Source organism: Juglans regia, chromosome 10 (genome assembly GCF_001411555.2).
Source record: "Juglans regia cultivar Chandler chromosome 10, Walnut 2.0, whole genome shotgun sequence".
Taxonomy (NCBI): domain Eukaryota; kingdom Viridiplantae; phylum Streptophyta; class Magnoliopsida; order Fagales; family Juglandaceae; genus Juglans; species Juglans regia.
In genome coordinates this window covers 23,113,867-23,133,757 of record NC_049910.1, presented here as the reverse complement: position 1 = coordinate 23,133,757, position 19,891 = coordinate 23,113,867, and the positions used below count along the sequence as shown (strand labels likewise).

The following is a 19,891-nucleotide window of genomic DNA, read 5'->3' as shown; positions in this document are numbered from 1 at the left end:
TACCATGATTGCGTGAACGTAAACTTGAACATAACATAACGTGAAACATGACTTGAACTTGGAATCTTATTCAATAGACTTAATCATTAACATGACCATATGGGTGCTACACAGGTCCCCTTGAGCCGTGTGTCCCTGCCGATTACCGCATCACATCACAGGTTTCTATACCAGCTGTGAGTGCGTTAATACGTACTCCACAGTTGTTGTGGCCCCACGTATTCTACGTGTCACAATTGCTGTGTCTCACGTAATGTATGCTCCACAGTTGTTGTGGCCCTATACTTCATGCTCCACAGTTGTTGTGGCCCCATGACTTATCTGTTTGTGCCACACTTGCTGTGGACACACGTAACATAATGTGTGGCACCATCGGCGTTAGTGCCTGGCGCGCTCCGGTGACCAGCTAATTAGGCCCCATTCGCAACCTGTTGACTGTACTTCGTCAACCCAGGGAATTTCACACCTATTTAGACACTCCAGCGTGAACAAAGGAGTTCCACTAGGATATTACCCCATCCCAGCGCTTAGGGTCGTGATTGACATGAATGACTTAACTGGCATACATGACATTTCGTACCGTGATGTAACATGAACGTAACATAAAAGACAGAAGTCATGACATAGAATAACGTGACATGAACATAAAACGACAGACATGACATACTTCGAGACATAAATGTAACAGAAAATATTTCATAACATAGCATACATGTAACATGCAACATTTCGTAACGTAGCATACCATATAACAGACAACATTTCTTAACATGGCGTAACATGTGACAATGAATATTACGTGACATGAAATACATGTAATAGATGGCATACTTAACTTAACATGACATACTTGCAATGTAAAGTAATGTATAGCAATACGTGACAGAATATCTTGTGTAACAGATGAATAATTCATGACAGAATAAATTTTGTGTAAGAGATAAATATGTAATGACTTGGCATGGCACATATGATAACATGCATACATACAATTTAGTTCCCTTACTTATCACACATACACATTAAATTGATAGTAAGTTAAAAGCTAACTTACCTCGATCTTCGCGCTTCGAGACAAAACTCAAGTGCGATCACGAGAAACTGAAAGTAGTGATTTCTAAAAATTAGAACTTAATCACTAACAATTAGGAATATGGAAAAATATCAACTTAGAGTAAAATTACCATTTTACCCTCTACATGTGGGAAAATGACCATTTTACCCCTAACTTAAGGATTTTGCATCATAACTTCAAAAATCATCAAAATTTACATACCTTATGTAAATTTTGTCCTAAACTCAAATATCAATTCATAAAAATTTAAAACTAAACACAACCATCAAAACTCTATATGGCCGAAACTTACAAAGGCTATTTCCTTTGCTTTTTGTTGTAATTCTTTCAAATCTCAAAACTCATGATTAAACCAAAATTTTTCTTCTACTACACTCATAACATATTCTTAAGAATAATCATGTTTTGAATCATGAACAAAAGTCATCAAAATCACTAAAACCATACTTGAACTTTTTGGTTTCTCTTCTAAGTTCAAAACAGAATTTTGTTTCTAACTTGTTTTGATCAACCTCTTGATCCATGACTTATAAAGAAGTGATCTTCAAACCAAAACATCGCATGGTTCAAAAAGGTGTCCTAAAACAGATCCAAGCTTCAAACTCAAGATCACATGGGTAAACATCAACCAAAACATAAATTTAGCCAAGAACATCATCACTTTGGCCTAACCGAATATCTCCTTCCATAAAATTTCATATGTTCGAAACTAACATCAAATATCTTCAAAATAACATTCTAACATGTATATAAGATGCTTAGGATCTTCCAATAAAAATATCAAAGCCATTGGAATAAGATTAAACCATAAAAGATTTAAACTTTCTCAAAACAGAAACTGTTTTTCCTCTTCCAGTTTCTAAGTTTCTAGACCTAAGAAAATATTTCACCAAAACTTTTAATCATGCAACAAATCCTCAACCAATAATCATATACACATGTTAACAGTACTCCATAAAAATTTCGGACCAAGATCTATTCATTAGCCTGGTCAAAAACTCCAAAATATAACACACTCTCCAGTTTATCGCCCAGAATGACCTTTCTGGGGTCTAAACAACTTTTTACCAATCAAATGATCTCCAAATGGAACAAATAAGATATCCACGTAAACTAGACTCCAAAAGAAACAACTTTCATGAAGGAAACGTTGCGAGAAAACACTTACAAAAGCTTCGAAACAGGCATTCAAAAGAGGTACGAAAAACTGTCCGAGAGTGTCTTTTGTGTTCTATGAAGGAAAAGTGTAAAGGAGAGTTGCTTTTTCGTGGGAAGTGGACTGAAGAGCTTCTTACACAAGCTATGGGAAGTGATATGACTGAAGGAATGGTTGAGTGTTGGCCTTTTCTTCTCATAAAAATCAGACCAAGATCTTTTCTCAAGGTGGAGTGTGAGAGTGAAAGAGTGAGGTGGCCCTTTTGCTTTGTCTTTCAAGAACCTTCTAGGCTCTTCTTGTACAGATCTGGCCAGCCAAGTGGGGGTACAAAACTTAGCCATGAAGCAATCCTATGGTGACCAAATTCGTGGGCCTTAATGGGCCTAAACCGAATGGGCCTAAAATTTGGGGTTTAAAGAGGGTTTGGGTTGCTATCAAGCCCAAATCCAATATCACTTGGTCCAATCAATTTTTCAAGGTTAACAAGGTTGGATAATGATGTTCTAACACAAATTTGAAGGATTAATAGCATGTGGAAGTGATTTAATCAAGTGATTAAACACAATGCTAGAAATCGGATTAGAAAATGTTTAGAGGCCAACTTTAGGGTTTTGGGGAAACCGTTTAGGGTTTCGATTTCAACCATGCTTTTGGGCTTTCGATTGGATTCCCACCATTTAGAATTTCACTAGGATTGAAAACCTCTTTGATCTGGCACAATTTGGTTGAGCAGATGAAACAAAGTTTTGCTTAAGCGACATGATCTCACACCTTGATTCCTTCAAATCCAACAAACGTTCCTTATGGTGCCAAGTGTCTAAAATTATTCACTAAGTGTGGCTAAGATCTTGCCAAGTGTCCAAATAAAACTTCTCTAATCCAATTTGGACATTCCACACTGTGATTTCGAAACACTGCAATTGGTGCGCTTATCGAGGTTACTATTCACTTCGAAAAAGTGAATCATAAACTTAGTACTAAAAATTCCTAAATATTCATATTAACCTTTGGTGAAAATCTTTTACCGAAATTTAACCTCGAAGTGCCCCTAAAAATAATTTCACAATTTCCAACAGACGTTTCGTCCGGAATTATGAAAATAGGATATTGTGCCATAAAATCCTAAATAATCCACTGAGTGTAATGGCGTAGACCATAATGCATTCTGACACTTCTAACCACCTCAAATAAATAAAACTCATATTTCTAGCAGCATAGTGAGTGATAACACTGACTATGTTGACAGACTAAAACCTATGCAATAGGTCGATTCGTAAAAACTTATGGGATTTTCACGAGATTCCTAAAGTCAATAGAAATTCCGCCAATGAATTTCTAGCGGGCTGTTACAGTAGCCCACACCACTTGTGATACCCCATATGATATGGATAAGGGTAGGTGGTGTATGGGATCCCACATTGCTTGGGAAGGAGAAGTTCTTGCTCTTTATAAGGTTCCAATGGGGCTCCAATTGTATCATTGACTAGTCCTTTTGGAGTATAGGCCATGTGGTTTGGGCCCATAATCCACATGTCCCAGGATCGAAACCTGAAACACTATTTGATGGAAGAGGCGATGCGAACGCTGCGGAAGATTGGATACAAGACATTGAAGAAATATTTGGTGTTTTGGAGTGCACTGATCAGCAAAAAGTCAGGTTCGCAGCTTTCAAACTATCTGGAGAAGCAAAGAGATGGTGGAATTCTGAGAAAGTTATCATGGAAACTGAGGGGACTGGGTTAATTGTTTGGGCTCAATTCAAGCAGAATTTCTTTGATCGATTTTTCCCTAAGGCTGATAGGGAAGCAAGAGCTCGTGAGTTCACTAGCCAAGCCAATTTTCATCTCTCAAGACCAAGCCAACACTAGCTTTCCTTCCATTTGCAAAAACAACACCATCTATAGATCTGTTGCCTCTCATTTGCACTAGAAGTCTTTAGTTGCATTAAAACTCTATGAAGGGATAACGCATGACTCACTGCTGCCATTGGTTCTATCACAATTTTCTCCATAACAATCTTGTTCCGTCTGAACCATAAACTCCAACCAATCAGAAAAAATGAAGTAAAATCCTCCACACTTCCTCTTTCCATTACAAACATAAAGTTTCCATGAAAATTGGATTGTGTTGTATTGATTGCAGCAAAGGGAGAAAATGATGCCATACACTTCTGATCCGAGGGCAAGATAGAATGGCATGTTCCACATCCTCTCCATTCGACTGGCAGAAACAACAAGCATTAGCCACATCAATATTTTTATTTCTCAGGTTATTCAGAGTTGGCAAGATATTTTTACAAGCTCGCCATGCAAAAATTTTAATTTTTCTTGGAACTTTCAATTGCCATATACCCTTCCATATCCTCTTCTCAGCCATAAGAGATGAAATCTCTCCACTAACACCATTACTCAGATTTTGAACGAGACAGTACTCACTCTTCACAGTAAAGTTTCCATTCGATTCTTCATTCCAAATCCACTTATCCATACAATCATTCCTTGACAATCTAATCTGTAGAATCTGGTCTGCCACATTTAGATTGAAGAGAGATCTAACTTCTCTTATCTTCCACATTTTTGTAGTCTGGTCAATAAGAGTATCTACTATGTCATCCTGTTGTGTGTCAGTAACTAAATTTCCATCTAGAGCTGGTTGTAAACATCTATGGCCTGGCACCCAAAAATCCTTCCATATTTTTATACACTCCCCGGTCCCAACTCTCCACCGACAACCTGGCCATAGACATTTTTTAGCTTCAATTATCCTTTTCCATGCATAAGAAGGATTATGGCCAAGCTTAGCTTGGAAGAAAGGAACTTGTGGAAAATATTTGGTTTTATAAATTTTTTGGAGCAAAGAACCAGTATTATGCAAAATCCTCCACCCTTGTTTTGCTAGCAAGGCCATATTGAAAGAGTGTAAATTCTTAAAACCTATTCCACCTCTAAATTTGGACATGCACAGCCTTTGCCAACTCATCCAGTGCACTTTCCTCTCTTCTTCCTTTTGCCCCTACCAGAATCTAGCCATCATCCTCTCTAGATCTCAACACAAACCTACTGGTAATTTGAAACAACTCATGGCATAAGTAGGGATGGATAATGCTAATGCTTTAATAAGAACTTCTCGCCCTCCTTGAGATAATAATTTACCTTTCCAGCTTTGCAATTTAATCCAAACTTTCATTTTAATATCCTCAAATGCTCTAGTTTTCGATCTCCCCATTAGGTTTGGCAAACCTAGATACTTATCATATTGCTGAAAAGACCTAACACCCCACAAAGCAAGAAACTCTCTCTGTCTTGTCTCAATAACATTTTTAGAGAGCACTATAGTAGTCTTTGTTTTGTTCACCAGCTGACCAGAAGCTAACTCATACTAATCTAGTAAATTCTGAAAGTGTGAAGTTGTTTGAGGATCACAGCTTTGCAGAAAATGAGACTATCAACCGCAAAGAGAAGATGATTTACACTTGGAGCCCCTCTACAAACTTTTATGCCTCTCACTACATTTCTTCTCTCAGCATCCCTCGACAAGGCAGTAAGTCCCTTGGTGCACAAGGGAAATAGTAGCCAGCAGATCTATTTAGTTTACAACCATCAAAATTGTGTTATATAACATATTTTGGATCCATTGAAATGATCAAAATTGAATGAGGGTTCCAATCATCAAATTTTTATAAAGTTTGCAATTTGTCATTTTTTATAATTTGTGTTTAAATTAAAACGTATTTCCCTAATTTTATTTTATTTTACTTTATTTTATTTTTTATTTGAGCTAAACTGAATGAGTCTCTGATTTTATATTGAACAGAGTATTAGGAGCATTAGGGTGGCTTCAGGATGACATTTTTTAAAGGTTGATAGCCTTAATCAAGCACATGATGATGCCTCAAACCTTGATAATCTAAAAATGATTTCTCATGCACATGCAACCTGCATCCGATTTCAGGCCTGTCCTCCAGCATGCACAAAGATAGATAAATAGATATATAGAGATAGAGAGACAACATTTCTTGTGATCCAGTCAGGTTTAGTACGCTTCTGTTTATATTCTATTGGTTGCATATCTTGCAAATATAAGATTGTGTTTCTAAAAGCGAATCAAACTGATCCATTACCCAAAAAAAAAAAAAAAAAAAACTTGTGTTCAATGATTTTCACAAACTCTTGACTATCTTTTGACTCTCACCAATCACTATATATACATGATCTAATAGATATATATTGTTTTTAGCAAAGGACATGCATGAAGAATCTTGATGATCATGATGATCAGTACGATCGAATGCTCTTTGTATATTCAGTTCTCTGTCTTTAGCCTAATTAGTCTCAATGGTTATGAACCATTTTGGACGTTATCTGCAGAATAAACACCGACAACATTACTTAGTTATAAGAAATTAACTCCTTCACAAAATCATGATGAATCGCTGGCTATAATTAGAACTAATTAAGCTGTCTTGCACGTAAGATGACAAGATAGTACTGTTCCGTGTGGTGCCCAATAATTTTCTTTACTTAGTTAAGCAATTAAGGTTAATAATTTTCTTTTTTGACAGTACACAAAATAAGTTCTGATCATTATAAGAAGAATATTTTCTCTTAACCATATTTTTTGTCACAAAAAAAAAAAATTTTCGTCCTTAAAAAGCTTGTAGTGCGCTAGTAGCTTGCTGCTCAGGAGCGGTTCAATACACATTAAGGCCTAAGGCGAGATCTAAGTAAGTCATTCGTAATTATAATATAATAAAATATAAATTATTATATAAAATATTTTCAAACTTTACAATAAAATGAGATTTTATTTAAAATCTTTAAATATAGTTTTTGTGAATTTATATTTACAACAACTTAAAATGAGGTCTCGATGCATATTTTGTGTTTCAATTTAACAAGATCTTAGAAATATCATTTAAAATATAAGTAATTCATTGTATTACTTATAAAAAAATTCATTGCATATTAAATATTATGGGGCCTTGCACACATTAAAAACTATAAAAATTATTTAAAATTTTATTTAATGAAATGGTTTTTATTGTTTTTAAAAAAAAAATAAATAAAATACCTCATTTTTATTTTTGGAAGCCTTACATAGGATGGGGGTCTTAGGCAATAGTCTAAATGGCCTTACCATTGAGCCGACCCTGTTATTTCGATAAGTTATAAATATTAAAGAGTACTGATATTTTGATTTTTTTTTTAATTATAGTAGATCACAAGATAAGTGGTGTGTATACACCCCGGCCTGGACGGTAAAAAATAGAAGGAAAATGCTAAATTTATTTAAGAAAAACTTACAAAAAATTTATTTATCCATATGTCAGATATTAATACGTTGACAGTTATTTAAATAACCGACCCTGTTGCTGATACATCGATAAGTTATAAATATTAAAGAGTACTGATATTTTGATTTTTTTTTAATTATAGTAGATCACAAGATAAGTGGTGTGTATACACCCCGGCCTGGACAGTAAAAAATAGAAGGAAAATGCTAAATTTATTTAAGAAAAACTTACAAAAAATTTATTTCTCCACATGTCAGTTATTAATACATTGATAATCATGAAAGTTGAAATTCAAAATTTGAATTTAAAAAAAAAAACTAACAAAATGAATCTTATAAGTAAAATTAAAATGTAAGTAAAACTGTAAGTACATGTAGTACTACTCAAAATAGAATTTTACAAACAAACTATTCATCATGCATGCTTAATTGTCTATATCATCCATGTGTGTGTGTATATATATATATATATATATATATATATATATGTATAAAAGAAAAGATATCTACATTATCTCAAACCTTAGATCAAATTATTGTTTAAGGAATGGGTCTCCCAATGATTATCTGGGATGTCAATGTGATTTACTAACTTTTCAAAAATGTTCTACATATGACAAAGATAATTAAAAATATTATCAAAGCTAGACAGAAAAATACTAGAAGTTGGAAGATATATAGATTAATAAGTTGGAGACCCTTGACCACACTACTACTCTTGCACATGTCTATCGCTTTCACCAATTCCAGTTTGTCCAAATAATTTTTTTTTTAAAAAAAAAAGTAGAATAAACATAGTTTTGGTTGTTATAATAGAGGAATTCATCATTTTTATTGAAACCAACAACTATTAATTAGGTAGTATTTAATTTTGCGATCGAAGAGCTAGCAAAAGTGCACAAAAGCAATATATCTCGGCATGCTTACCGGCAGCCCCTTTCGTTCCATAGTCTGAAAATCTACTAATTAAACTAGTTTAGGGTTTTCCTTTTTTTTTTTTTTCACCTAAAGAAAATGAGATTTCTTTTTCTAATCCCTCTTCCCTTTTATGTTAATTCTTTCCCTTTATTTAAAACTTTTCCGAGGGTTAAGTTATTAGTTCAAAATTAAAAGAAGAAACGTTCATTAAAGATTGTTTCGAAAGAAAATATATAATAAAATGGATTTATTATGTATCAGACAATATTCATTTTCATACCCCACATCTATAATTTTTTTATAGAATGTTGGAGTTTTTTTAAGGATGTTTTTTTATAAAATGTTAAGTAATGAATAGTAAGTGATGAAAATAATTTTTGATAATAAAATGTAGCAGATCTGATATGGATGGAACAAATTTATAATGGGACAAAGGACTGATCTTTATAACCGGCTGTTCACGAGGCAAAAAAATAAAAAAATTTGCAGCCGTTTTATATGAATTATATATCAAAATTGTATATCAAAATCGAATATATTATTAATCAATTAAAAAGAGAGACGTAGGTGAAATGTATTCGCAGAAAGATGACAAATTACATTATCCCTTTCCAGCCATGCATATTCAAGTTTACCATTTCAGCCCTCGCCCCTCCCCCTTTTATATACGAACCTTCTGATCACCCTTTCTCAGTCCCCCAAAACCCAGCCCCCACTCTCCGGCCTCCCATTTCAAAGTCTCGACTGATCTCTTTCTCTCCCATTCTTCTCTACGAAAGCCAGTTTAAATCAATATATAAGATGGCCAAAGGAGGCAAGCTGCAGACCAAGCTCAAGTCAGTTTTCAAGAAATGGAACTCCTTCAGCAAGCAAAGCCGTCCCATTGCCTCTGTTGGGGACGATGCTTCCTCCTGCATCATCTCTGCAGATCATCTCCACCCAGTCTACGTCGGCAAGTCCCGGAGGCGCTACCTCGTTAGCTCCGACGTGGTCGACCACCCACTCTTCAGAGAGCTTGTGGATAGGTCTTCCAGTACTACTAGGGGCGACTCAGAAGACAGCACCATCAACGTTGCCTGCGAGGTTGTTTTGTTTGAGCACTTGCTCTGGATGCTCGTGAATGCTGATCCACAGCCTGAGTCTCTGGATGAACTCGTCGAGTTTTATGCTTGCTGATGCTCGTGAATGCATGGTAACTTGTGGTGATGATCACTAAAATAACCAAAGAGCAGGGTGGTATATACATGTAAGCTTGGGTGATTCTCGATCTCTAATCATCCACACTGTTATGATATATTAATTAGTTAAAGATCGTGTAAATTTCTTAAAGGTTGAGAAGAAATTGAAGATAGAGAAGAGCGGCATGTTTGTGATCGATTGAAATGTAGGGATTAACCCTTTTGACTCTGCAGGCTAATCTTGGTCTGGTGGGAATTATTATCAGTAGACATGTCATTGTTCTTGTTTTATTTGTACTTATAATAAGATAACGTGTATTTCCTTGTTCTCAATCTTTTTTTTTTCTTTTTAATTTTTTATAATACTTGTATATATGGATTTATTCTACCGTCTACGTTAACTAATTTTATTGTCGTTCAAGCCCATATATACTACTATATTTGAAATTTTTCAGCATATCAGATTTTAATTTTTTTTTTCGATTTCACTCATTTATTAGTATTTAATGATTTAAAACTATGCTAATACATAATATTGACACATTTTAACATAGTCTATGTCATCCCATCTGTGACAAGAATTGGTGACATGCCTTACTCTCATCCAATTCTTAAAGGCCTAATAATTAATTGTTCTAGAAGTCTTAAAATTGTTACATACTGATTCGGTTAAATTTCGAATCGATAAAATAATAATTAACACCAGCCGGCCATGTATCTCCAACAAAACCGTGATGATCTAGTTGTTAATTGCAAGAACTGCTAAATGAGCGTTAATGATTATTTACGGAATGAAATTAATATACGACCGATCGATCATGCATGTGGATATTGAAAGGGATTGATTGATCATATGGAAATTTTGTCATTGATCAATCCCCTATCAACATGAGAATTCTTGAAGTGCCTAGCCATAGATTGGGATCAGAATATATATATTTCTCTTTGTTTGTACGTCCTCCCTTTCAAAGTACATATCGAAGATCTGTCAATGAAGCAAGGCCACCCACATCAACATTTTCAGGAAAACTCCATCAAGGTAGTCGATCGAGTGTCACATGGGAAGTGACAAAATCACATAATTCTCTTGTACCAATATTATTGAAAACCCAATAGGACCCGACCCTTTTATCTAGATGGGGTAAGCTTATACGGTAGATATATATAGCAGATCATTAGATTTAAAAAGTGTTTCATCTGATCATTTGATTATTATAATTTTTTTAAATTTTTACATAAAATATAATAAACAATTCATTTTTTTTTAAATTCTAATTTAACTTTTTCAAATTTCAAAATAATAATAATATTTTTTCAATTTTAATTTTTTATCTAAAATAATTTCAGCTCATTTCTAAATATTCTACTAGCCCATGCATGGAAAATGGTTCGTCGATTATATAATAATACATGATCATCGACTAATCAATTTCAGTTGTTACATCAGCTGCAGTCTTGAAATTAGACAAAGCATCAAGCATGCTGTATACGACAGATAAAACAATAATATTCTTGGATGTAATTAAGTCGTGTAGTATTGTTTGATGGTAATGGCCCGGGGCCTGCATGGTTAACTTTTAACCCCTTGTTTTTCAATGAAACCTGCACCAATTACGGTGCATGGAATGTTCTCATGATCGGGGTTTGGGGGTTAAAATGTCAACTCAACCAGCTTTGTTTTGTGGTAGCCTAGTGGTACTGATATTTCATCATCACCCAAAAGTGTAGGCCTTTTTTTTTTTTTTTTTGTCTCTTCTCTTGTTTATAACCCATGAATGATATGACCAAATAAGAGAGAGATGAGAGGGAGACAGCACAGAAAGCAGCATTTTCTAAGGTGAAATAACATGACTTCCCTTTTATCAAGCATTTTCTATCTAAGGTGAAATAACATTTTCTATGGTACAAACCAAAAAGGTCACTTTTTCAAGAACAAGGGCAAGCTTGCTGCTGAAAAGGTCCATATATATTCTGAGCTACGTAGCAAAGAAGTCAACAACTAATATTAATTAGGATGCAGTACCGTAACCCCACTGGCCGGTTCATATTAAAGTTGTATTGATGAAAATTAACAAACGTAAAGTTTGGTGTGCTAATGATTAGTTTGTTAGCCAGAGATGCTTTTGCAATATATATAGAAAATATATTTATAATTTTAAATTATATAATTATTATGCAATTGTTTTGAAAAATAATAATAAAATATAAGATCTACATGAAAAAAATTAATTTTTTAATAATAGACTCTATTATTTTTTAAAACGATTGTACGATATTTACACACTTAATAATTATATATAAAATTAGTTTCTATATATATAAGCACAAGGCGGCCTATTTGTACATGATGTTTTGCTTTGGTGGTTGGGATATAAAAAAGAGTTCTTTTTTAATAAAGCTTATATATCGATCAAGACTCAAGACTTTTATATCGCAAATCAGTAGAAGGCTTGAATAAAATTAACTTGTTCCATACACGCTTTAGTACCTGTAACGCGGTTTGCTAGGTTGCATTGCCACCCTATAAAGTTGTGCCTGATCCACACTTAACAGAACTTTTGGTTTTCCACTTATCTGGTATTATTAATATATGATGAAGAGAAGCGATTAAAAAAAAAATTGATTTGGAAAAGAAATTCTACATGAAAGTCTTACAACATATATATCTATCTAATTAACATATGATTTATTATTTTTATCATTCTATCTTAATGCTTTAATATGTGTGTGTTTAAATAAAATGATAAAAATGACAAATCACATGCTAGTTAGGTGAGTAATGCTACATACAGTCGTGAAGTGCGCAAACGCCGTGGAGTCATTTTGAAAAAAAGTGGGATCTACTATTAAAAAATTAATTTTTTTCATGTGCGTCCCGTATTTATTCACGTTTTTCAAAGTGATTGTACGACGCTTGCATACTCATGACCCAAATTATCATTTCTTTAGTTAGGTAGATGTGTGTGATGTAAGATTTTCTTGTAGCATTTCTAGTTTTGGAATTTGCATGTGCCCATAATATAGTATATGTGATTTTCTTAATTTTGGTACCTCCAATTAATGAAAGGGAGGAGAATTGAGTAGGCCATATAATTGTAACGATGCTTGAAAAAGAAGAAGAATAAAGGCATTTTACAAACCAAAACTTATTAGTAAATTATTTGGAATCCCAAATACTTGGGTAGCCTAAGGATGTTAATTATATTTCTTCTATTTTCTTTGTCAAATACTTCTTTATTAGAACTACATGCTCCATGATGAACATAAATGATTGCCTTTAAAACCATTGACTGCCCCAACCAAGAAGAAGGCAAAGATTGTGATTTGGAAACAAAAAATTGCAAAGATCCACATCCCTTGAATAGAGGACGCTTATATAGAACTCAAGGAGGAAAGAAGAAGATCATGCTTGTGTGGTGATCTAGAAGGCATCACCATAATACCCTCTTAGATGGTGAACAACAACACAAGGAAAGGCGATGGAGAGGAAGGAAGAGGAAGCTCTTTCAGGCAATGAGTTGATCACCCCATGTCAAATATGATGAGTCGTCATATAAGACAGATTGCTTGAGGATTGGAATAGACCTTGTTGAGAGGTGGCATGATTCCTGTTGAAAAAATGCCTCTATTGATTGTTAGCTCGAGTGGTGGTTCTGCTGCTCGAGTGAAGCCTCAGATAGATTGTTGGATCGATAGTTGCTCGATTGTCAGCTTGAGCGGGACCTAGACAGAGAGTTCGCTTGACACTCACTTGACCCTAAGCTTGAGTGAGATCCAGGTAGAGAGTTTCTTACACACTTAGCTCGACACTAAGCTTGAGCGAGCGCCAACCCTAATGTTCGTTTGTGCCTCGCTCGATGCGCTGCTCGAGCGAATGTTTGTAACCTAGGGTTCTGCCCCGTTGATAGTGAGTTCATTGAGATCGACTCCGCAATTGGACCTAGGCTTACACTGAGCCAAACCACTAAAATTTTGGTGTATTGTGTGTGATTGTCGTTATTTTAATTTTCTTTGCTTCCACTATTCACTTTAAATTAGCTGTTGATAACCAATTTGTTGTTGATAACCAGTTAATCCCAACAAATTGGTATCAAAGTGTCAAGCATTGTAGAAGATCTTGAGGGATGGCTATGGAAAAGTTTGAAGTGGAGAAATTCAACTGTCAGAACAATTTCAGTTTATGACGCATCAAGATGAAGACTTCGCTGCGATAGCAAGGTTTGTCAAAAGTATTGGATGGGAATGTGCCTAATGATTCTCATGCACCGTCAAGAGAATAATAAGAGAAAGCACATAGTGCTATTATGTTGTCATTATCTGATGGAGTTTTATGAGAGGTTGCTAATGAAATGTGATACCCTGCTCCTTCCTTCTTACGTACGTTTATTCTTTCTGACGTATGTTCCGTCTTCATGACGTAAGCAAATCCCGAGGGCAGAGATTTTGTGATTTGTCTGCCCCTTCTATCTAGCGACTGCGAGACTCATCATATGTGTCAAACCATGATGGCGTGTTTCGAAAGATATCATGTGACTTTTAGGGCACGCCCAATGTTTTAAATATATTAGAAATATTTATAAGGAGTAATTCCAGTATTATTGAATTAAGATTTGATCTTAAATACGACAATCATAATATTCTTGAAGAGCTCCAAAAATATTATAATTGCCGGAAATCATTTTAATATTATTATTAAAATGATTTCAATTATTTAAGATATTATGGGATTTAAATTATGTTGAGAGCTTTTATTAATTAAATGATTTTATTCTCTTTAATATGTTAAGTGAGACTTCATCATTTTATTAATGATAAAGAATATTATTTTATAAGCTAAAGTTGGTTTAATATTATTTTATAAACTAAAGTTGAATAAGTGTTTCAGATCCATTGTTAGATCATTACGTGGATCCCGAGACGAAGGGACTGGGTTAAATACCCAGACCCCCCTCTCTGTCTCCCTCACTTTTCCCCAACTCTCTCTCTCTCTCCTCCCTCTCCCTCAAGCGTACCTAGTACGCGGCCTCATCTCCACGCCGAACTGCTCCATGCCCCAACTCGGCGCAGCCGTGCGTTGGCAGCCCTCACCTCCGACACCATAATCTCCACCTCCCTCCAGCAAGCTCAACCAGCCCAGCCTCTCTCTCTCACGCTCTCCCTTTCTCCCCACTGGAAGTGCAAAGCCCGAATGGGCTTAGTGCGCGTAGCGCCGCCATGCGCCATCCTCTAGCACCACCACTCCCACAACAGCTTCCTCCACCACCGGCCACCACTCCCCAGCGAACTCAACTCCTCCCATGCAGCCACCTTCCCTGTAGCATGCAAGAGGAGACCCACGCACGGTTTCACCGAACGCTACTTCTAGCGCCGCCATACGTGGCACCCACGACCACCTAGCGCCTCCATGCGCTTCCTCTTCCCTTCTCCTTCCTCCTCCACATGACCCATGGCCAGAAGCCCCTCTCCATCGCACGAGCTTCCTCTCTTCACACGCATGGGTTGCACACCCTCCACCACCGTGCACCGCCACCCACGACAGATGACCACCATCTCTAGCCTCCTTAGGCCACCACCGAGCTATCCTAACCGCTCATAGCCCCCATCTACCACCCATGCACGCACACTCTCTCTCACTCTCCCACGGCTTCTCCTCCACCGTGTGGCCAGATCCGCTGCCATGAACCACCATGGCGCCACCCCAGTGCCACCATGACCTCCACCAGCAACCCCTCAGCCCAACCCTAGGTCCAAACCACCACTTTGAGTGGTGGGTAGTCACTGCACGTGATGGACAGCCACTACGTGTGGCTGATCGCCACTGTACACGGCTAGATCCGCCGTGTTATGCTCCTTGCCATCATCACAAAGCCACCACGAGCCCTTCCAAGACCACACCTAGCTATCCAAACGCCTAAACAGTTAGTGTACGTGGGTTAGCTGCCACGTACGAAACTTCCGACATCATCGGTTGTGACGATCAACGAGTAACGCACGAGTTATCCCGTCGATGGTATAACCCTCTATCCCTCGTTAATTATGTTAGATATTGATTCGTTGACTAGGTTGTGGACTGGGCTGTTAGTATTTGTGGAGCTGTGGTATTGTGATGTGGTGCTGTGTGATGAAGTCTTGGGCATTCTATGTAGTGAAGTGTTAGGCATATCTGTGTTGGATGGAGATGTGTTGTGCCATGTAGTGTATTGGGAAGTGTTGGGCGTAATTGGAAAGTGTGTTGTGTTGTGTTGTGGATTATGTTGTAATGGTGGCGTGGCATATGTGGAATGGAAACAGTACACACTGAGTGTACTCTGTGTGTGTGTGGCGTAGTGTGAGATAAGGAGAGTATATGTAAAATATACCCTCCTGGCGTATTGTGGAGCGAGATGAGTACGAGTGGAGTGTACTCTGTGGCGTAGTGCGTGTAAAGGGAGTACACGTGGAGTGTACTCCATGTGGTGGAGTGATACACCATATGGCGAGTACGCCATAGTGGTAATGTGGCGTAGTGTGTATGAAAGGGGGTACACGAGAAGTGTACTCCATGTGGTATACTGATACACCATATGGCGGGTATGCCATAGTGGTGATGGAGCATATGTAAAGGGAGTACACGTGGAGTGTAGTCTATGCGGTAGATTGGTGCACCATATGGCGAGTATGCCATAATGGTGATGCGGTGTAGTGAGTATGAGGGGAGTACATGCGGAATGTACTCCATATGGTATAGTGATGCACCATATGGCGGGTACGCCATAATGGTGATGTGGCATGATATGTATGAAGAGAGTACATGTAGAATGTACTCCGTATGGTGGAGTGATACACCATGTGGCGGATATGCCATAATGGTGATGTAGCATATGTAAAGGGAGTACACGTGGAGTGTACTCCATGTGATGGAGTGATGTACCATATGGCGGGTATGCCATAGTGGTGATGTGGTGTATGTGAAGGGAGACTCTGTGTGGCGTGTCGTAAAGATAATGATGGTTAAGTGATTGATGGGCGTGAAACGTGACGGATAGTGTCAAGAACTGTGGAACAGTGTCCCGAAGTAGTTATGGCGTAGCTTGTAGTCTAAGGTGACAAGTGTCACCGTGATGGACTTATGGCTAAGAGTATGCGTGAAGTAGCAGAACAAGTGTAAGAGTGCGTAGCGGAAGCATGACTGAGGAATGCCATGTAGTGACATGACTATTGACAGTCGTGCTTGCGATGGACGAAGTAGCAGAACAAGTGTAAGAGTAAGTAGAGGAAGCATGACTGGGCAACGTCACGAAGTGACGTGGTTATTGGCAGTCATGCTTATGACGGGTGAAATGTTAGAGTGTAGGAATGACGTAATGGGAACGTGACAACATGTCACGATGTGACGGGAATACGTGAGGAACTGTACTCGTGATGAGTTAGGAGTTGACGTAGCAGAATGTTGGGTAACACGATAAGATCACAGTGTAGCTCTGGAGCAATCTCGAGCTATGTGACGTGACATAAGGCGTAGTTGTGAATGGAGTCTTGTCGTGTTAAGTGTTGGGATGAATTGTCAAAAGGGACGAGTAGCGTGAGGAGTCATGCTAGCCGGGTTAAGAGAATATTGATATCAGAGTATGGTGCTTGTTTATACTAGCAGATGATCAACGTGTCATATGTTGATCTTAGGTAATGAAGGGGTAAGGTACATGTGTAATATGGGTAGACATATGTGTCGGATGGATTCACCATATGTAATGGGTAATCTGTCCTGAGCATAGTTGCACAGTGCTTAAGTCTCAGAGTTGGCTTCGAGCTGTGTGGCTTGTATGGATGGGAATGAGGATCTAGTGTGGCCTAAGATGCATGAAGGTAGTGACGGGCGTATTATCTAGGATTGAGATGCGTGATTCCATCGGTCGGAATGTGGTTGTAAGAAGAGTAAGAAGAATGTCTTAGTGTCTTAATCCTAAGGTGAATAATGGGTTCACTTTAGTGGATGAGCACTCGAGGCAAGACTTTGAGTTGGAAGATGTGGTGACCGTAAGTGGTCCCCGAAGGGTTTAGCATAGTAAAGAGCACGTAATTGCACAGGATAGAATGAGAGTGTTCTAAGTGATATGTAGCTCTATTTCTAGTTTAAGTTGCTTATGCATTAGATAGAAAATGATGCTAAGGTATGTGTATGCGTGTAGGTTGCCATCTGACAAGCACATGAATGGATTGCATGACATGCAAATAGCATGGAGTCCAGGTAAGTGTTACGTTCATACTCTTCTAGAGTTTTTCAAGATACAATAAACGCTTTTCCTTTAAGATGCTCACGAAAAGAAACGAAAGACGCTTTAAGAAAATGCTAAGTGTTCAAATGTATAAGTATGTACGGCCCCTCCTTGGCAGCCCCTGTTTACGCAACCAAAGTATTAATTGTATGCATGTGAATGGATGACTATAGGGTGTATCTATTGTATGTATTTTCTAAGAAAATCCATAAACTGATGAAAATGCATGAAAGGCATGACAACGGATGCTTTTATGGATCCTACGAACCAACGCTTTTATGTGCGCCACGAGGTGATGCTTGTGGATGCCATGATTGACGACGTTCAAGGTGATGCTTATGGATGCCATGAAAGCTGACGTTTAAGCCATGTATATTCTTAAATGAAGTTTTCCATGAACGAACTGTTAAAAGAAAGGATAGGACTGAAATGAACTGAAAAAGGAAAAGACGATTTTCGGGCCTACGCCCCAAACGATGTTTTCCCATGAAAAGAAATGTTTTCTCATGAAAGGACTGTTATAGGAAAGAATGAACTGAATGAAAGCTCCAGCTCTTTCGAGTTGACATGAACGAACGAATGAAAAGTAAAGAAAGAAATGAAAGCATGAAATGTATGAAGATACGTAACGGCCACATGAATGAATGAAAAGGGTACCAATGAATGGGTAGATTGCAATGCCGAGTAAGTAGTACTGGAAGTTTACCCAGTGCTGCCCCCTATGAAAGGGATTCCCAACCCGTGGCCACGGGCAGAATCCGGGTCCAAAGGAAGATCGCTAACGCCAACACACGGGGCATAACAGTGTGTATTGGCCTATGAAAGTGACAAGAACGAATGGATGTTGCATGTATGTACGAACGCACAAATGCACGAACCTTTAAGAAATGAAGGCACTGACGGGGGACACATTTTAAAGAAAGGAAAGTTTTTCAAAAGAAAAACCCCGTCCAGTGACGTTTTCAAAAGAACGCACGTATGCACGTAAGCATGCACGAACTTTTGAAGAAATGAAGGCACTAACGGGAGAAACGTTTTACGAAATGGATGCCCATGTTTAAAAGACCAAAACCTCGTCCAGTGAAGTTTTCTAACGAACGCATGTATGACACGTATGCATGCACGTAATAGTATGTACGAGTGATGAATGCATGAATGAAAACCTATATTCTTATATTTTAACTGTATGAAGTAATGCTTACGAGTCTTCGACTCATTTTAGTTTTTATGCATGTCCCTCCCCCCACAGGAACTGCATGATCCGGACGGATACGGCCCATGGGGAAGAATACGAAAGTCTAGGCACGAGTTTTAAACGTACGAGAGGCATTTTATTGTAAAAATTAATGTTTTTCGCTGTAAACATCTTTTATCCCAAAGCACATTTCATTTTATAGACGTGGAGACTCGCACCCTGGGTATGCAAGTGAAAAGCTTTAAATTAGATGGTAATTCCCGTCGTCCTTTAATAAAAATATTTTGTAAAAAGTCCCACCAGAAGGATAGGCGTTACACGAGGAGACCGCTGCTGGTTTTTGGAATAAAGTTGAGAGCCTATATATGAAGAAATTGCTCACAAACCATTTGTATCTGAAGCAACGGTGATATACGCTCAAAATGAAGGAAGTTACTTCTATCTTTAAACATCTAGATGAATTTAATAAGATAATTATGGGTCTAAGAAATATTGACATTAAGTTTGAATAAGAGAATCAAGCCTTAATTATTTTGTGTTTGTTACCTATGTCATTTGATAATTTTGTGAATTCAATATTGTATGGTAGAGATACTATTTCCTTGGCAGATGTGAAATCTATTTTGAATTCTAAGGAAATGAGAACTAAATGGAATTTGAAGGGTAAGGATAATCAAGCAAACGGTTTGTTTGTTAAGGGTTCCTCTAGCAGGGGTAGATCCAATGAGAGGGGTTTAGACAAGAATAGGGGTAAATCCAGGGGCAGTCCACAGTCAGAGTTTAAAAAGAAAAATGTTAAGTGTCATTACTGTCATAAATTTGGTC

General features: G+C 37.4%; 1 protein-coding gene across 1 annotated transcript; it reads left to right on the top strand.

The window, feature by feature from the left end:
• Positions 1-9,074: 9,074 nt before the first annotated feature.
• On the top strand, positions 9,075-10,075 carry LOC108986089 (auxin-responsive protein SAUR76-like). The gene has a single exon (XM_018958615.2). It carries the CDS (start codon positions 9,243-9,245, stop codon positions 9,615-9,617), a length of 375 nt encoding a protein of 124 aa, XP_018814160.1. The 5' UTR covers positions 9,075-9,242; the 3' UTR covers positions 9,618-10,075.
• The last annotated feature ends 9,816 nt before the right edge of the window (positions 10,076-19,891 follow it).